The sequence below is a fragment of the Umbelopsis ramanniana genome, assembly GCF_025399195.1.
Source record: "Umbelopsis ramanniana AG unplaced genomic scaffold K450scaffold_15, whole genome shotgun sequence".
Classification (NCBI taxonomy): Eukaryota; Fungi; Mucoromycota; class Umbelopsidomycetes; order Umbelopsidales; family Umbelopsidaceae; genus Umbelopsis; species Umbelopsis ramanniana.
In genome coordinates, this window is record NW_026252101.1 from 186681 (window position 1) to 203981 (window position 17301).

General features: G+C 43.5%; 5 protein-coding genes across 5 annotated transcripts; 4 read left to right on the plus strand and 1 right to left on the minus strand.

Annotated features, from left to right (window-relative positions):
- Nucleotides 1-20: 20 nt before the first annotated feature.
- Nucleotides 21-2105, plus strand: K450DRAFT_232745 (uncharacterized protein). Its single transcript, XM_051587645.1, has one exon. The coding sequence runs from the start codon at nucleotides 50-52 to the stop codon at nucleotides 2030-2032; it is 1983 nt and encodes a 660-aa protein (XP_051446377.1). The 5' UTR covers nucleotides 21-49; the 3' UTR covers nucleotides 2033-2105.
- Nucleotides 2106-3464: 1359 nt separating this feature from the next.
- Nucleotides 3465-6172, plus strand: K450DRAFT_232751 (uncharacterized protein). Its single transcript, XM_051587646.1, has 3 exons — nucleotides 3465-4100; nucleotides 4170-5261; nucleotides 5338-6172. The coding sequence occupies exons 1-3, from the start codon at nucleotides 3486-3488 to the stop codon at nucleotides 6079-6081; spliced, it is 2451 nt and encodes an 816-aa protein (XP_051446378.1). The 5' UTR covers nucleotides 3465-3485; the 3' UTR covers nucleotides 6082-6172.
- A 57-nt stretch (nucleotides 6173-6229) lies between these two features.
- K450DRAFT_232754 (uncharacterized protein) lies at nucleotides 6230-7005 on the plus strand. The gene is made up of 4 exons (XM_051587647.1): nucleotides 6230-6275; nucleotides 6372-6444; nucleotides 6513-6658; nucleotides 6740-7005. Exons 1-4 carry the CDS (start codon nucleotides 6252-6254, stop codon nucleotides 6893-6895), a joined length of 399 nt encoding a protein of 132 aa, XP_051446379.1. The 5' UTR covers nucleotides 6230-6251; the 3' UTR covers nucleotides 6896-7005.
- A 178-nt stretch (nucleotides 7006-7183) lies between these two features.
- On the plus strand, nucleotides 7184-14941 carry K450DRAFT_279154 (uncharacterized protein). Its single transcript, XM_051593318.1, has 17 exons — nucleotides 7184-7477; nucleotides 7551-7682; nucleotides 7760-7942; nucleotides 8015-8740; nucleotides 8810-9096; nucleotides 9177-9438; nucleotides 9496-11609; nucleotides 11699-11877; nucleotides 11950-11972; nucleotides 12039-12089; nucleotides 12168-12293; nucleotides 12355-12825; nucleotides 12892-13332; nucleotides 13400-13662; nucleotides 13732-14124; nucleotides 14191-14301; nucleotides 14371-14941. Exons 1-17 carry the CDS (start codon nucleotides 7337-7339, stop codon nucleotides 14825-14827), a joined length of 6360 nt encoding a protein of 2119 aa, XP_051446380.1. The 5' UTR covers nucleotides 7184-7336; the 3' UTR covers nucleotides 14828-14941.
- Nucleotides 14942-15013: 72 nt separating this feature from the next.
- On the minus strand, nucleotides 15014-17116 carry K450DRAFT_232770 (uncharacterized protein). The gene is made up of 6 exons (XM_051587648.1): nucleotides 16928-17116; nucleotides 16393-16576; nucleotides 16225-16300; nucleotides 15920-16148; nucleotides 15540-15859; nucleotides 15014-15464 (listed from the first exon to the last, which is right to left on the minus strand). Exons 1-6 carry the CDS (start codon nucleotides 17001-17003, stop codon nucleotides 15201-15203), a joined length of 1149 nt encoding a protein of 382 aa, XP_051446381.1. The 5' UTR covers nucleotides 17004-17116; the 3' UTR covers nucleotides 15014-15200.
- Nucleotides 17117-17301: the final 185 nt, after the last annotated feature.

The following is a 17301-nucleotide window of genomic DNA, read 5'->3' on the forward strand; positions in this document are numbered from 1 at the left end:
GCTTGACACCTCTCGAACTTCGGTTCCTGATCACTGCGACTAATACTAAATGTATCAATCAAGTGATGTCCGGGATTACAATCTCGACACTGTAGTCAATCGTACAATTTTCGCCGAATCCTTGGAATTCAAAAATTGTCCAAATGTCGGTCCTTCTCTAGTTGCCAAAACCGATCTAAAAGCAGGCACTAAAGTGCTGGTAGAAAAGCCCATAATCTCATACGAGTTGAATCCCAAGGGCAGATCCTCAGTTTCACCACAATATACAAAGAAGATTTGGAATGAATTGTGCGCTATTGTCCTCGAAATCGAGCAAGAGCAGACACCAGACATTAAAACCTCATCAAAAAGTAGCGGTTACGATAGTGATGAAAGGGATAGCGACTCTGAATACGAGGACGACGAGGATGAAGACTCGACAAAGCCAGTATCAGCATTCTGTCCTGGTGTTCCTGCTGCTATGGTTGCTTATTTGTCCATAAGTCCACCTCCTACCTCGAATCAACGCAAAAGCCCACAAATGTGCGATGCGACAAACCTGAATTTTTTTTATTATCCTGATCTCACCGAATGGGCAGATCACTCCACAGTAGCTTTGATTCGCAGAACTGTTGAGAAAGCCATCCTTGACATACCTGCTTTCGGCCACATTCAAGCTGCCGATTTAATTTCATTTGTGCTCAAGATCTATTCTAATGCTCATACCGTTGCTTATGAGAACAACCGTACACTACAGACTCACAGTAAGCGCAAACAACGCCGGGCAGACTACCAACAAAAGATAGCTGTCAGTAGATCACCACTAGAGCCCACTTTCTGGCCATCTGAACCTGGTTCGAGAATGCTGTCCAAGATCATACTGTTGCCGTGGGGGTCAAAGTTTGCTCATTCATGCTCACCCAACATGTTTCTTCGATATGAACCAGCGACTAACACAATGATCCTCACTTTGATCAATGATGTTAAGTCAGGCGATTTGTTGACGTTTTCTTACCTTCCTGAAGACGATACTAGTCTCGGCGGTCTTCTTTGTGGTACTACTCAATCCCGGCGACACAAAACCTGGAACTTCAAATTCTTCAACTGTAATTGCGATCGATGCATAGATTTCGACTGGGCTAGAGGCGTTCAATGTCAAAAATGCAGCAGTGATCGTTGCTTCCGAGAAGGTGGAGTCGCTCCCGATGAACAGCGACAATGGACCTGTCTAGACTGCAAACAAAAATTCAATGTGGACGAAATAGATTTCATTGCCTGTGGAAGAGAGCACAACGTTCAACAAGTTGCTATCGCTTTCGGAGTCCATGTTAAAGGCACACCGGAGCAAAGTATGATACGCATGATGGAACCATATCTAATGTCTCTACTTGATCCATCCACCGACCCTTACGATAGCGATGGCGAACTTAAAGATCCAGTTCCTCCCATACCCAAAAATCATTGGACATTCGCTTACTTCCACTATTTGCTGTCTGCCTATCACTTGCAACTATTTCCTGCGTACTTTAGTAGCGGTTTAGCGAAGCGACTCGGCATGCTAGAGAAAGGATTTGATGAAGCCTATGTATATATAGACTGGCTCGACAAGAACCTATTTACAGCGCCCAGCCACTTGAACGATACTCCTGAAGTGAATCAGAATGGCACCAAGATGTCATCCTTTATTGCCAGCTGGCACATAGCTGATATTTGCATTGATGTCCTTCTGAAAGAAACCAATCCAAAGGTGGCAAGAAAGGTAAAGGAGGATGCTAGTGAAGACTCTAGTGATAGTGAAGACGAAGTTCAACTCGACGAAAGTATGAGCTCAATGCACCTGCATGACGGTACCCAACTTCAACCTATTGCTCCGTCTTGCCTCGACAAGTGCGTGAAGATGATTGACATCATGCAACATCACTGGATTCCCCTCATTGAAACAGTGTTCGATACAAATAATGAAAAGGATCCATCCAATATCATGGTTATAATGGTGATCAAAATTAGACAATTTATAGAGAGAGTGCAACAGCTTCAAGATTTAAGCATTTAGATTTCCGTGTTCTAACGATTGCTGCGATGCTGAATATGTACAATACAATTTTTCATTTAGATATTATTCTGCCACTGCCTCCTTTGCTATGTCATGCATATTCTTGGGCCGTTGTCCTCGAGCTAAGCGCTATAATGCCATGTCAGTCAGCGGTTTTATTTCCATTGCCTCTCATTATTATCGCGACAACTTACATCAACCTGGTCTGGATCTACAAAACTGGGTACTGGTGTCTCCTCTATAGGCGTTGCTATCTTCGCGACTTCATGATTTCCCTCCTCGAAAGTGGCGCCTAGGTTTTTTAATGCTTCTATTCGATTTACTCCGTGAGGCATTGGTTCAATGGGACTGTCAGATACACTTTTTCGTGGCTGGGAATCAGGCTGAGCGTGCAGTTCTACTTGTTGGCTCTTTTGAAAGTTGTTTTCTTGTGCTTGTCGTAGAGGATTCATTTTGGTTATGGAAAGAAGAGTAATATGGAAAAATTTCAGCCAAGAACCATTGACGTTGATTCATTAGCCTTGCTTGCGGAGCTGTAAAGTATGCGCAAGCAATTACGACAAAATGTTTGCCTTTTTCTGAACGGGCCTGACAGCATGGCTGGACTCGAAATGGTACCCAAATTTTTTGGGTTTCTTTCCAAAAAATATGCGACTGGCAAAATGGCAAGCTCCGAAGCGTTCATGAGTAGCGGGCGGCATCATGCCAATTGTCTTGGCCAACATGAGTCGAAACTGAGCTTAATCATGCACATTGAGTTTAACAAAAGCCGTCGTTTGTTTGCTCCGTTTCTCCGTATATGGATCATTCACCATTTGCGGGACAGCCCGAATCGCAAACATAAACCCCGTCAAATAATATCCATTGAAGACATTAGGTCTATACCCGACGGCCGCCAGGGATTCGGGCTTCCGTAAGAGTACACGCGAAAATGATCATGTAACTCTTTGAGCATCCAAATACCGTCGTCCAAGGTATGGAGATCGCAAATTGACAACTACTTTTGAGTTCAAACAAATTGCCCTTGAAAGTAACAAGTACCTTTAAATTGCGATCTATTTCATTGTAATTTTACTAGTAGTTGTGAACCCATCCCCGATAGAACTCCTTTGTTCACACCCGAAAAACACAGTTTGTAGTTTTATGCTCCTTCAGCTTTGCCGGCAAGCTTTCATTGCCATAAGAAGCCCATTCGTGCAGTGACTAAACACTGCAATGGAAGTACCGTTAAGAATTATGCTGGTGAAAGCATGCATTCCTACCATTTTCAAACAGTGTTAGATACTTCGCATTACCCCTTAACATACATGGGGCACTCAATCAATTAAGCTTTGACATCTGCCCGTCCAACAAGTTAGTATGGTCGGGACTTTTGAGGTAAATTTCAGCCGCCAGCTTTTTAAAACTCGCGGCTCAGAGGAATTCGCCCCACAGCGAGGTTGTTCCTTTCAGCATGAAACAAAAAAACCCAACCAACTTTTCCCTTGATAAATCATCGTCAAACCCTGTCAAGTTTGACAGTGGTGACAACACCATCCAAGTTCATGTTGTCAGCGACTGTGTGATCCGTGTACAGCACCATTTCTCTCACGAAGGGTGTCTGAAGGAAGCTGTATCCTCCTCGTTTAAGGACTTTGAAGTCGCAGATGACACTCAATCATCACTCTCTATAAAGACAAGCAAGATCACGGTCAAGGTCAACTATAGCCCGGACTTCTACTTGACTTGGTACTACAACGACGATTTAGAGACCCCCTTTGCGGAAGACTTGGCTTGCCGCGCATATCCTTATGACCCAAAGACCGGAGCCATCTGGCACTATACCCGACGAAACGTAAAGGATCATTACTATGGTCTAGGAGAACGATCTGGTGATTTGGATTTACATGGAAGACGCTTCCGCTTAGAGAGACTTGACTGTATGGGGTACGATGCTGAGAATATGGATCCACTTTACAAGTTTTGTCCGTTCTATATTACGCTCTCCGGAACCTCCAAGAAGGCTCATGGAATATACTATAACAACTTTACACGATCGAGCTTCGATCTTGGCGATGAAAATGACGCGGTAAGTTAATGCTCTTTCCACCTTACTGTCAAGTGGAGAGGTAAACTGATATAAACTTCTGTTAACAAGATGTGGGGTCCCTACAAGTACTACAATGCTGATTGTGGTCCGCTCGACTACTATGTCTTCTGGGGTCCTGAAATTAAGGATGTTGTTCAAGAGTTCTCTGACCTGATGGGAAGACCAAAGGAATTGCCCCCTCGCTACTCACTTGGCTATCTTGCCTCATCCATGGCATATGCTGAAGTGGATAATGCTCAAGAAGCACTCGAAGAATTTGCGCAAAACTGCCACAAGCATGACATCCCCTGTGACGGAATGCATTTGTCTTCTGGTTATACTGTCAATGAGGAGGGGGAGCGATGTGTCTTCACATGGAACTTGAATCGATTCCCCGACCCGAAGGCATTCACCGACAATCTCCGCAAAGCTGGCATTCATCTTTTTGCAAACATTAAACCATGGTTGCTAGAGAGCCATCCAGACTACGATTTGATGAAAGAGCAAGGTGGATATGTATTGGACGATGAAGGCAAACCCGGTCGAGTCATGCAATGGAAGGGTGGCAGAGGAACGATGGGTGCTAGTGCATACATTGATTTCACTACCCCTGCTGGATTCGACTATTGGAAGAGCAAGGTCAAGGAGCAGTTGTTGGAATACGGAATTGAAGGTTGCTGGAATGACAACAACGAGTTTACCATGACTGACGATGACTTTTCGATCGCTTGCGAGAAGCACCCTTGGGTTGATGTTTTGCATAAGTTGCCCACTGAGCGCACCGCGATTGGCTATGTTGGCACACCCCTGTTGACCATGTTGATGGCGCAATCATCTTATGAGGCTATTCGGGAATTCTGGCCCGAGAAGCGACCTTTCGTAATTACACGTTCTGCCACCCCATTCATTCATCAAATTGTACCCCAAACATGGAGCGGTGACAACTATACAGCTTGGAAGACCATCAAATACAATGTTCCTATGGGATCAAGTGCTGCATTGTCTATCTTCCCTGCAGGATATGGTCACGACGTTGGTGGTTTTGCCGGACCAAAGCCAGATCCAGACTTGTTTGTACGATGGGTGCAACAAGCCATCTATATGCCAAGATTTTCCATTCACTCTTGGAACATTGATGACTCTGTAACAGAACCCTGGACGGTGAGTGTGCATCCAGCTACGATCCTTATAAATTACCATGGTTAGCTAACGTAACTTTTGATTTCTCAAAAATTAGTATCCTGAGGTTCTCCCAGTGATTCGCTCCTCTATCCATTATAGATACCGATTGATTCCTTTCCTTTACAATCTTTTGGTCAACTTCCACCGAACGGGCCAGCCTGTCCTTAGACCTATTGTCTACCACTGTCAAGACGATCCTGAAACTCATCAGCAGAGCTTTGAGTTCATGGTTGGCGAGTCCCTCATGGTGGCACCTGTGTACGAGCCCAACGTGACCAAGCGCACAGTCTACCTTCCCAAGACATACAATTGGTACCATCTTCAAACCGGAAAATATTATACCGGTGGTCAGAAGATCGATGTCGATGCTCCTCTTGACGCTGAGGCAGCACCTGCATTTTTCCGTGAATCATCCCTTATTCCATTGGGTAAGACGATGCAGCACGTTGGTTTCAGCGCTGATGATGAACGTGTCATCGAAGTTTGGCCCTCCCATTCGTCCTCCGGCGAGGTCGAGCACAAGCAGCTACTTGTCGAGGATGATGGTATCAGCACTAAGCATACTGATGCAAAGGAGTATACAGAGTTGGAAATTTCAATGCGCTCCACTGCGAAGACCATCACTTTGGATATAAGCGTTGTTCACCAAAACTTCAAGCCAGCATACAATACTTTGAGCTTCGTATTGAAGTCTGCTGATGACGACCGCGAGATTGTATTTGCACAGAAGGAAGGTTCGCAATTTAAGGTACATCAAAAGAGCAAAGGAGCTTTCTCAATTGATATGCCCTGGAAATGATATCTGTCAGTAACTGAACCTTTGAACGCCCAATTTTGATTCTTTTTTACGCATAAATAAAAACTTGTATTTTGTCATATAAACAGTGACGCCTTCAACTTTTCCTGAATTCCACTATCACTTGGAGCTGAACCTCAAAAGGTATTGGCACGAACAGATCGCCATCGACCATGAAGGAATTAGACCCCATACCGGTATGAAACAGTGTCAAAGATGTGGCAACTTTTGTAACCATCAGGCATTAATCAGATCCTTGTACGATCGCTGGTTTCGATCTTTCATCTGTTTAGTTCACTGTTGAATTGGGCCAGTTTTATCAACGAGCCAAAACGTCAGGCACTGTTAATGTCACGATGAAGCGATGTAAGCAGCCGAGAGATCGAGAAAAACGCAACCCTTGCAGCAAGTATACTAATATGCTCATTGGATAGTAACCCGAGAGCCATCACAAGGCCAGCGAAAGCGCAAGCTGGAAGATACCACCATGACCGAAGCTACAGAGACATCAGCAGACGATGACAAAGAGTATGTGTGTCTTATAAGAGCAAAGTTCAAAAATGAAAACATTAGCACTAGGGTAGGTGACTTGTTCAAAGTAGGCCATTGATTTGTTGTGGGCAGATTGAACTAACCAACGGGTTTGTTATTTTTTTTTTAGGTGAACGGCACAGAGTACGAGAAGTTTCAGCAGGCATACAGTAATATAATCAAGGCATATATGGACGCATTGAAGAAAAAGGACCGAAAAGCCAAAGTCAATCAAAAGAAGCCTACTGCCGCTGCTGCTGCAAGCAAACTCAAGCCTTCTGCTTAATTCTTGGGACGTTTCGGATAGATTTGTTGTAATTTTGTTCTTATTCTGTTGAAAATCCAAGAGACATCTTATTGAATGGTTCTCAAAAAAAAAAAAAAATGAGCCGATAACAGCAATAGTATTTGCTGCTCCTGTATAACAAATAATCAGCTGTGCTTTTGTCTTTGGGGATGGGCAGCGTCGATTCTTATAGCTGACGTTACGAGAACGAGATTTTAGCACCACACCGTGGCGCGGCGATAAAAAAAAGGTGGTCACAGCGACCATGACACGTACGGGTAACAGTGGTGTACTGCGAGTCCGGGCTCCGTGCATCATTGCTTCTCGTCCTACTGCACTCTAACAGATTATTCTTTCTGGAGTTATTCCGATTTTGCCTCTGCAGTTCGCATTAAGACGCTTTATTTCATTCGTACTTTGTAAATATACAATTAGCAGACCATGCGACTGCTCACTGCGACCTTGACAGGGCTGTCCCTGCTTGCGAGCTTGGCTAGCATCGGGCCTGCTCTGGCACAGGACGTCTCTCAAACGTCTTTTGACAATCCACCAACGTCATATTTTTACTTTAAAGATTCCGAGGTACGTCCTTGCTCTTGTCATAATATGACCTGCCATTTGCCAAGCCCAAATACCAAGACGTTTCTCATTACAGGTAATGCTTTTGCATGATGCCGATTTCCAGTCTGTATGGAGATCCAGCAACCAGGGCAAAACATGGTCCCTTGTAGAAGGTGTTCCCAAAGAAGCGCGAGCCGTTTTTGAGCATCCCTTCGATAAGAACAAGGTAATGATTCGCCGCTATTGACTCAGCTTCCTCCTGAAACTTGCCTTTAACCCCAGTATTTTTTGTAAAAATCAAAGGCTTATATACTCGGAGCAGATACCACCCATTGGAAAACAGATGATCAAGGCGCAACATGGACGAAGTTTACCACTCCGTTGCAACCTGTGCCGTATGCCTTGAATTTTCATGCTGAACGCTCTGATTACCTGATCTTCGCCGGACAACAATGCCAGACCTCGTATGGAGGATGCCAAACAGATGTAAGACCCTTCCACCGTTGATGAAGATATGTGGCATTGAAACTGAATTACTGTTATGGGTGGGACCTATAGAGCTTTTATACATTGGATAACTTTGCCACCATCCACAAATTGAGATCGAACATTCAAAACTGTTTGTGGACCGTCTCATCCGAACAATTTAAGAATGCACCAACCAAGGAAATTATGTGTATCGAACTATTCGACAATGGCAATAATCCTATGCGCAGTTCGCGCCTCGTTCAGTCTGACAGCTTTTTTGAATCTGGTCTTCAGAGAATCAATTTTAGCCAAGACAAGGACGTAAACGGTATTATTGACGTCAGAACTATCAACAAGTTCATTGTCGCTGCCGCCCGATCACCTACCTCAATGGAAGAATTGGATTTGTATATATCCAAGGATGGAGTTAATTGGCATGAAGCTGTCTTCCCCAAGGGCCAGAAAATGGTAGAAAGAGCCTACACTTTGTTGGAATCCACAGATCATTCGCTGATGGTGGATGTGCTCAGCAATCCTATCGCCTTGTATGGTGACTTGTTCCGATCCAATTCAAACGGTACTTTCTATGCCAAAAGTTTAGAATATGTCAACCGCAATTTTGAAGGTTTCGTAGACTTTGAACGGATTCAAGGCTTGGAAGGTATTATGATGGCCAACGTCCAATCTAGTCCTTCTGACATGCTCTCTGGCAAGGACAAGAAAGTTCAAACCCGTATGAGTTTCGATGATGGTAGTACTTGGTCTCCTCTGAAAAAGGTCAAGGATCAGGATGGAAAAGATATGGAATGTAACAACGTAAGTGATAGCAAGAATAACACAGCATTTGACGTTCATTCTGGTTTCTCACAAATCCTCGCACTGTAGTGTGTATTGAGTTTGCATTCAGTTACTGGCAACCAAAATGTAGGCGTGGTATATTCTTCCAAGGCAGCTGTCGGATTCATTATGGGCGTTGGACATTTTGGAGAATATCTTCTCCCATATGATGAATGCGACACCTTCTTGTCCAGAGATGGAGGATTGACTTGGAACATGGTAGCTGAAGGAGCTCATAAATACGAATTTGGCGATATGGGCAATTTGATCGTCATAGTGGACGATGAAAAAGCTGTAGATCACCTCCGTTGGAGTAAGGATCAAGGTGCAACTTGGTAAGCTACATCTTCATGTTCAGCAGCATGAATAATGGTGTTACATCTTTGCTAATTGACTCTGTCGTTGCTGATAATAGGAACGATGCCAAGCTTGATGTGACTGTACGAGCTCATATGTTGACCACCGACCCAGAATCAACCTCTCGTGTTTTCAACCTATTTGCCATTGATCCCAAATCTGAAAATGGCCAGAAATACAAACTCTTCCAACTTGATCTTTCCAAAGTACATTCAAGGCAGTGCCAACTGGATGAAAACGATAAGGATAGGAGCGACTTTGAGACATGGGCAGCCCGAGATCTTACTGAAGGACCTGACTGCCTCATGGGCCACGAACAAGTAAGTTTGCATGGATGCCCAAAGCAAAATTTTGCAGTTACTAATGGCAATTTTTAGATCTTTTACCGTCGAAAGCAAAATAGCGATTGCTATGTTGGCATGGACTTCCAAGATCCCAAGTTGGACGATAGACCTTGCAAATGTACCGTTGCTGACTATGAATGCGATTACAACTTTGTTCGTTCTGACGATGGCAAATGTGTTCGACTTGGTCCTGATCCAATGCCTGCCGGTTTATGTAAATCTGATAGCGATCTTTATCCTTCATCAAGCGGATATCGCAAAATTCCCGGCAATACATGTGAGGTACCTGACTCAGGTACACCAATGGATGAACCTGTGGATCGCCTTTGTTCTGAAAATAAGGGCGGTGTTGAATACGGTAAACCTGAAGACGGTCCTGCCAAAAATTATGGTCTCGCTACTCCTGGTGATGAACGTATTAAAGTGACACCTTACTACTTCCAACATGAAATTGAGCAATTTGTTTACTTCAGAAACTCTCCTGCGGTCCTCATTCGTCTACAGAATGGTGATTTATTTAGAACAGGAGATGCTGGAGCCACTTGGAAGCGCGTGCTGGAAGATGCTGGAAAGATCAACTCCTTTGTGATGCATGAGTTTGAGGATTCGAGAGCTTACGCTTTTGCTGGAGAAACCATGTATTTCACAAATAACCAAGGTGAAAGCTGGGAAAACATCAAGATCCCTCACCCTGTCAGCAAGGTCGTCGTCCAACCCATTGATTTCCATCCCGGCGAAAAAGATTGGCTCATTCTCATTGCGGACTCGCCTTCTCCAGCTCACACCATTGCCTATATCTCCAGAGACAATGGAGGTAACTGGGAGCAAATCCAACAAGTCAAGTCTGTACAGAAATGTATTTTTGGCCGCGACTCCAATTTCAAGATCGAAAAACAAACAGTCTATTGCTCTGCTCATAAACTTGAAAGCGGCGATCGCAACAACCCCTTACAGTTGTTCCGAACTACTGATTGGGGCTCGAACAATGAATATCTTTTCGACAACGTGGTTGAATTCTTCGTCATTGAAGATTTTATGGCTGTTGCAACGGAAAACAAGGGTAACCTACAGCTGTTTGTCAGTGTAGATGGTGATACCTTTGCCCCTGCACAATTCCCACCAGATCACTATATAGACAGAAACACATTCACTGTTTTGCAATCCACAACGCATTCTATTCTATTGGATGTTTTCAAGTCTACTATCACTGGCAAGGAATACGGCGATCTTTACAAATCAAATGGCAACGGCACGTTCTATCACTTGTCTTTGACCAATACCAATGGAGACTCCAGAGGCCTTGTTGACTTTGAAAAGATGCAGAGTGTCGATGGTATCATCTTCGCTAACCAAGTCATGAACACCGACGAGTTACGCGGAAGCAATGATGTTTCAAAGAAGGTCCGAACCATGATTAGCTGGGATGATGGTAGCACTTGGCAACCACTTCAACCGCCTCATAACTACGACTGCAGTGGAACAGATTGTTACCTCAACCTTCACAGCCGTACCGATATCAATGGCCCTGGTGCCATTTTCTCAGTTTCTGGTGCACCAGGCATTGCCATGGGCGTCGGTAATGTTGGCGCGCAATTGCGTCCTTACGAACAGGGAGATACCTTCTTGACTCGTGATGGTGGACACACTTGGGTAGAAGTCCGTAAAGGAGAACATCTGTATGAATTTGGTGATCATGGATCTGTTATTGCTATTGTCAGCAATGAAGGTCCGACCAACGAGCTAGTGTACACTTGGGATCAAGGTGAAACTTGGGAATTCATCAAGTTCAGCGAGAAGCCTATTAGAGTTACAACGCTTACTACTGAACCAACCTCCACCACCCAAAAGTTCGTTATTATTGGACATACCACCTCCTCATCAGGTGAAGCCCCACAACAAGTCTATATCTTGGTCGATTTCCTTCCCATTGGTATGCGCCAATGCGAAAATTCTTCAAACTCCATAGATTCTAGTGACTTCGAGAACTGGGTACCCAAGGATGATGATGGCGATAATAGCTGTTTGCTAGGAAGTCAAATCACTTACATTAGACGCAAGAAAGACCGAAAATGTGCTGTTGGTGACAGATACCAATCGCCCAAGATTACTCAACAAACTTGTAAATGCCGAGATATTGATTTTGAATGGTAAGATACTCGGTTTATATGTGTAGAGTCATAAGATCCTTTACATTAATCCATACTGCTCTCCCTACGCTTTTTTTAACATCTCTTAGCGACTTTGGATTCTGGCGAGATGAGGATGGTCATTGTGTTGCGCACGGCGTTCACCCAGATAGACCACGCGATTGTAAAGACAAGTTTACTGGTCGATCTGGTTATAAAAAGATTAGCAAATCAGTTTGTGAAGGCGGCGAAGACCTTTCCAAAGACAAGGAATGGGAATGTGGTGAAGGTAAGACGATTCTACGCAGGGTGGTACTCTTTACTAAGATGCATTTCTAAACACGCTTTTCGTTTAACACAGGTGGATCCGTTACATCAAACAAGGTAAGAAAAAAGATAAAATACAGCGGTCTGAGATGTACATGTTCTCACTATTCTTATGATTTTCAGAACGAATTTGGCGATGATATGGTGAACTATATCTTCTTCAACAGCACCGATGTAAGTGTTGTAGATGTAGAAAAAAAAAAGGAAGTGATGGGAGAGTATGTTCCTTACTTACTAAATTCTTTTTTTCAGCGTGTGATCGTTCGTACCAACGACCAAAAGGTGTATTTGAGTGAAAACGACGGCTATAGCTGGACCCAGCTATTCAAGGATACACCTATTATTCGCATGCTGCAGAATCCACACTTTGAACAGCGGGTATGTATTACTACTGTGAGGTTTGACCTTAACAGATCATTTCTAATACTCTTCCTATTAGGCATACTTTATCACTGATGGAAAGTCGCACTTCATGACAACAGACAGTGGTAGCAATTTCCAGAAGTTTGACGTTCCTATGGCCCCATCCCAAGTCCTCCTTGCTCCCATTATGAATTTCCACTCTGGATCGGCTGAAAATTTGATCTATGTTGGTGAAACTAGTTGCGATTCATTTGCATCGGTTGACTGCCACACTGAAGGTTTTTATTCTCTGAACGGTGGTCAAAATTGGGATAGCATTGGAACCTATGTTCGACAATGTCTTTGGGGTCGAGATGGTACCATCACTGCCACTGATCCTGATTCCATCTTTTGTGAGCAATTTCACGAAAAGTCCGGCAATCAGAGAACAGCTTACGCCAACCCACTTGAATTTGTCTCCTCCACTGACTACTTTAACAGCAAGAGCTACTTGTTCGATGACATTGTTGGTGTCGCAATCTTTAATGGATATATGGTCGTGGCTTCGGTAAGTGATATGCATACATTCACATAGAAAATCTTTAGAGTCGATTCTTACAAAAAATTTCCCTAGACTGGACACGGTGGAGCCAATTTGCAATTCTCTGTCAGTCTCGACGGCAAAACATTTGCCGACGCGCACTTCCCTACTTCATTGGATCTTCACAAAGAGGCATACACCATCATGGAGTCCAAGTACAACGTCTGGCTTCATGTTTCCACGAACACTCATAAGAATGGCGAGTTCGGTCATATTTTCACCTCTAATTCCAATGGTACTTATTATGTCCTGTCCCTTCAAAACGCCAATCGCAATGAATTCGGTATCGTCGACTTTGAAAAAATGCAAGGTATTGACGGTATCGCGGTTGCCAATACGGTCACCAATCCCAACCAAGCCAATATTGGAGATAGCAAGAAGCTTCTAAGTATGATTACATTCAATGCTGGTGCGGACTGGAACCCACTTACTGCACCTTCTCAAGATGCCAATGGCAAGAAATATGACTGTTCGGTAAGTTATATGCACCTGGTTATGAATGAATTGATGTCTGTATCACTAATTCGTATGCTTCTTGAAGGATTGTACCCTCAACCTCCACAGTTATTCTGAACGACGCAACCCAAGAGATCTCATTAGTTTGTCGTCAGCCGTAGGACTTATGGTTGGAGTCGGAAATGTTGGAAAGACTCTATCTCCTTATCTGGATGGCGATATGTTCCTGACCAGAGACGCTGGTAAAACTTGGACAGAGATTTACAAGGGAGCTCATCTGTGGGAATTTGCTGACCAAGGTGCCCTTCTGGTTCTTGTTGACGATGAAGAAGCGACAGACAGCCTCAAGTGAGCATCCATCTCTAGTCAATTCTCATTCTCTTAATCCTAACTCACCCATATCATTCTTTGTTTTAGATACACCACAGACGAGGGCAAAACCTGGAAATCGTATCAATTCGTAAAGGATGATAAAAAGATCCGCGTTTCTGACATTATTACGCAACCAGATGGTACTAGTCAAAAGTACACTATCTGGGGCAAGGAACGAAGCACTGGCAAGACTGTTGCATACCATGTCGATTTTAGCACCATTCATCCCAGACAATGTAAACTGGATCTGGAGCACCCTACGGATGATGACTTTGATCTTTGGAGCCCAGAAGATACCCGAGGTGAAAAATGTCTATTTGGTCGCGAAACCAGATACTATCGTCGTATTCCTGATCGCGACTGCTACATTGGCACAAAATTGACCCAACCACATGAGGTTACTCGTAACTGCGCCTGTACTAAGGAAGACTTTGAATGGTAAGTTAGGAACGATCTTGTATTGCACGATGATATAAAGCATCTATGTTAACACTTTTCCCCCAGCAATTTCAACCATATTCGAAATGAAAATGGAGAATGTGTTCTCGTTGAGGGACTAACACCTCTTATGCCACAATGCGATGGTGATATGGACTTTTACTATGAACCAACTGCGTAAGTGGTGGACATGTTTGACGATCTACATTTGCCTAAGATCAAAGTAACTGACCCCTTCCCCTGTAGATATCGAAAGATCGCAGCTTCCACTTGTCAAGGTGGCACTGAACTGGACAAAGGAGATCAGATTTGGTGCCCAGGAAAGTCATATTCAAAGGGTATCTGGGCCGTCTATATTCTGTTGCCGTTTGGAGCGGCCGCCGCTATCTTTGGAGTACTTACGTACCGTAAGAAACGTGGTTTTGGCAGCATTCGATTGTCAGATACTGCGGAGGCTGGTAGTAGATTATCTGGTTCATTATTAACCAAGCTTGCATCTGCTGCCGTCGTCATTCCCGTTGCTGTGTTCAGCTTGATTTCTCGAATTCCTTGGCCAACTTCCATCCCTGACTTTGTACGCAATATTCGTTTGCCTACATTCGGTCGTAGCCAATACAGTCGACTCAACCAAGACGAGCACGCTGGCGTTCTAATGGACGACTACGAAGTGTCTAACTTAGATGATGATGCTGATGAACTGTAGTGCATCATCCTCTGCTTTGTCTTTTATATTAGAATTTTTTGTTTCATTCTACGTGGCCGCGATACCTTTATGTGTTATGCTCAATTAAAGCAACCTTAACCCATTATTGAAAATTAAAATCAGAGAGTCCAGATTTATAGTTGTTGTGTGGTAAAGAAAGACAGGTACGTATGAACAGAAAGAGGGTGCCGACTAGTGAAGTGTAAGTTGCATGCAGAAAGAACGAAAAAGAATTGAACATAACATAACGAAAGCAGTGAGATGCGAGAGAAGGGGTGATAATGTAATCAGCTTGGAAAATATAGTGAAAGAAGGAACGGAACATAACGTGAAGTTGATAAAGCAAATTAAATCGGTTTCACTTGTGCGTGAACTACTTTCTTTGATACGCGCTTACAGCTTGAGTAGGTGCGCTACGTCTCTTGGTAGCTGCTGCTCGATTCGCTAAATTCCTAAGTGCTGCAGCTGATGCGAGGTCTGCATGGGTATTGCTTGACGCTGTAGGTGGAGGCTGTCTAACGACAGTAAATACTGCATTATTGCCTATTCGCACATATTGTTGTCCATATCTATTTTGTTCCACTGTTGTTGCTGCTGTGGGCTGTTTCACGACTGGATCTGTTCTAGCCGTTTTGTCCTGAGAGATTTTTCCATAGAGTCAGCGACTGATGAAGCATCATTTCTTTCCAACAGTGAAAAAAGAGCACTATACCATCTTCACAAGTGTCCAATCAAAAATATAATCCCATACATAGCGTTCGCGAACAAATAGGTCTCTGAACAGCTTTCGCAAATATCTATAGTCAGGTTTGTCCTCGAAGCGAAGTGACATGGAGTACGTCATGTATGCTGCGAACTCTGAAGGTAATCCATAGCACAATGACTGTACAGATGTGCTCATTTTCTTTTCCATAATTCGATCATATTTTTGCGATTTGGTAGTTGCTTTCAATCCCTGCCACGGTAAGGACCCTCGATAAAGATATAAAAGAACATATCCAAGTGAAATTAAATCGTCGCGTCGAGATTGTTCTGTTGAAGGCGTTAGTGGCCCATTCCATACAGTACCATTCACATCTCATACGCCCTTACCACAACCGGCATGGGTATTGATGCTTGCATATCGAGCTGTTCCGGTTAAATTTTTGTTATCTCGATAGGGTATATGAAGACTTGTCTTTGGGTCGCGGTATTTCTTGGCCAAACCAAAATCAATCATGTTGACCTGATAGCCCTTTTTACCCACGTTCATCAGAAAATTGTCTGGTTTGATATCACGATGTATAAAGTTATTGGAATGAACAAATTCCACTCTTTGAATCTAAATGGCAGCAATGGGTATTAAAAAACATGGGCCATGAATCAGCGAGTTTAAACAAACTTGGATTGAAAAATACCATTTGATCCGCAAGCATAATGACTGTTTTCAGGGAGAATTTACGGTTACAGAAATTAAAGAGATCTTCAAGCGATCTATTCCAAGCAAACGATCAGATTTAGAATCGAAACCCCATATCAAGTCGCAATTGGGTGAGATCGGTAAAGAAGGAAATGGAAATACTCACGGTCCAAGAAGGTCCATAACAAGAGCGTTGTAATCGCATTCTTGACCATACCAACGAATCATTGGTATACCATAGCCCCCAGCTAATGATTTATATACCTTGGCTTCATACTCCAGTTGTCTATGCTTAGCTTTGACGGATTCCAGTTTAATAGCTACCTCTTCTCCGGTCATGACATTGGTGCCTGTAATATGTTTGTCAATGTCTTATTAGTGACGGGCTCCAAAATGACATAGTTTGTATCTCCTATCGATATTTCCCTTCATCTGATCCTTCTATGATCGATATCCCACTTAGATTAAAACATATAACTTTTCGCATGTCGGACGTACTCCCCACCTAACCCCCAATCACCCCTTTTTGTGTACAGGAGCCAAGTGTGGTAAGTGTCCCTTCGTATTTGCAGTTGCCATGTGCTTGAGCTGAAGCACCATTGTTACGTCTCGCGCCGCTTGAAAAAGGTAAAGAGCACAGCACTTTTCGTGGTATTACAAGTCGAGACGCACAAGGGTAGAGTGAGACAGGAATAGCTTACCAAGGTAAATTTCGCCAAAAGATCCCGAACCGATTTTGCGGCCAATACGGTATTTGTCGCCAATTCTCAAATCCATTCTGGAGTATATACTTTACAACTCTTCAGTAACCCGCACAAGTTCGGGAAATAAAAGAAGCACAATGAGAATGAAAAATAAGAGAGAGATTAGGAACTAGCAACAACAGAACGCACTTGTAAACAGGAAATGAATGGGGGCGAGGGCACGTTTGAGTACCAAATATGGCAAGCCATCATTGCCGTAACCTCATTCCAAGCAAAAAAATAATTGAGTGCTATTTTTTTTTCTTCTGTAGCATGTTCACTGCGGCTAACCTAAATGCTCTCAAACGCTTGATTAAAATACAGTCAAGGAT

Excerpts from the sequence above, each read along its gene's own strand:
- K450DRAFT_232754 (XM_051587647.1), top strand. The coding sequence starts at position 6,252 with ATGAAGGAATTAGACCCCATACCG. Across the intron at positions 6,276-6,371 it reads AGGAATTAGACCCCATACCG|TTCACTGTTGAATTGGGCCA; the intron begins GTATGAAACAGT and ends TCATCTGTTTAG. Across the intron at positions 6,659-6,739 it reads ATGAAAACATTAGCACTAGG|GTGAACGGCACAGAGTACGA; the intron begins GTAGGTGACTTG and ends TTTTTTTTTTAG.
- K450DRAFT_232751 (XM_051587646.1), top strand. The coding sequence starts at position 3,486 with ATGAAACAAAAAAACCCAACCAACTTTTCCCTTGATAAATCATCGTCA. Across the intron at positions 4,101-4,169 it reads TTGGCGATGAAAATGACGCG|ATGTGGGGTCCCTACAAGTA; the intron begins GTAAGTTAATGC and ends TCTGTTAACAAG. Across the intron at positions 5,262-5,337 it reads CTGTAACAGAACCCTGGACG|TATCCTGAGGTTCTCCCAGT; the intron begins GTGAGTGTGCAT and ends CTCAAAAATTAG.
- K450DRAFT_279154 (XM_051593318.1), top strand. The coding sequence starts at position 7,337 with ATGCGACTGCTCACTGCGACCTTGACAGGGCTGTCCCTGCTTGCGAGC. Across the intron at positions 8,741-8,809 it reads AAGATATGGAATGTAACAAC|TGTGTATTGAGTTTGCATTC; the intron begins GTAAGTGATAGC and ends CTCGCACTGTAG. Across the intron at positions 14,125-14,190 it reads ACTAAGGAAGACTTTGAATG|CAATTTCAACCATATTCGAA; the intron begins GTAAGTTAGGAA and ends CTTTTCCCCCAG.
- K450DRAFT_232770 (XM_051587648.1), bottom strand. The coding sequence starts at position 17,003 with ATGGATTTGAGAATTGGCGACAAATACCGTATTGGCCGCAAAATCGGT. Across the intron at positions 16,577-16,927 it reads TTTTGGCGAAATTTACCTTG|GCACCAATGTCATGACCGGA; the intron begins GTAAGCTATTCC and ends AACATATTACAG. Across the intron at positions 15,860-15,919 it reads CAATACCCATGCCGGTTGTG|AACAATCTCGACGCGACGAT; the intron begins GTAAGGGCGTAT and ends CGCCTTCAACAG.
- K450DRAFT_232745 (XM_051587645.1), top strand. The coding sequence starts at position 50 with ATGTATCAATCAAGTGATGTCCGGGATTACAATCTCGACACTGTAGTC.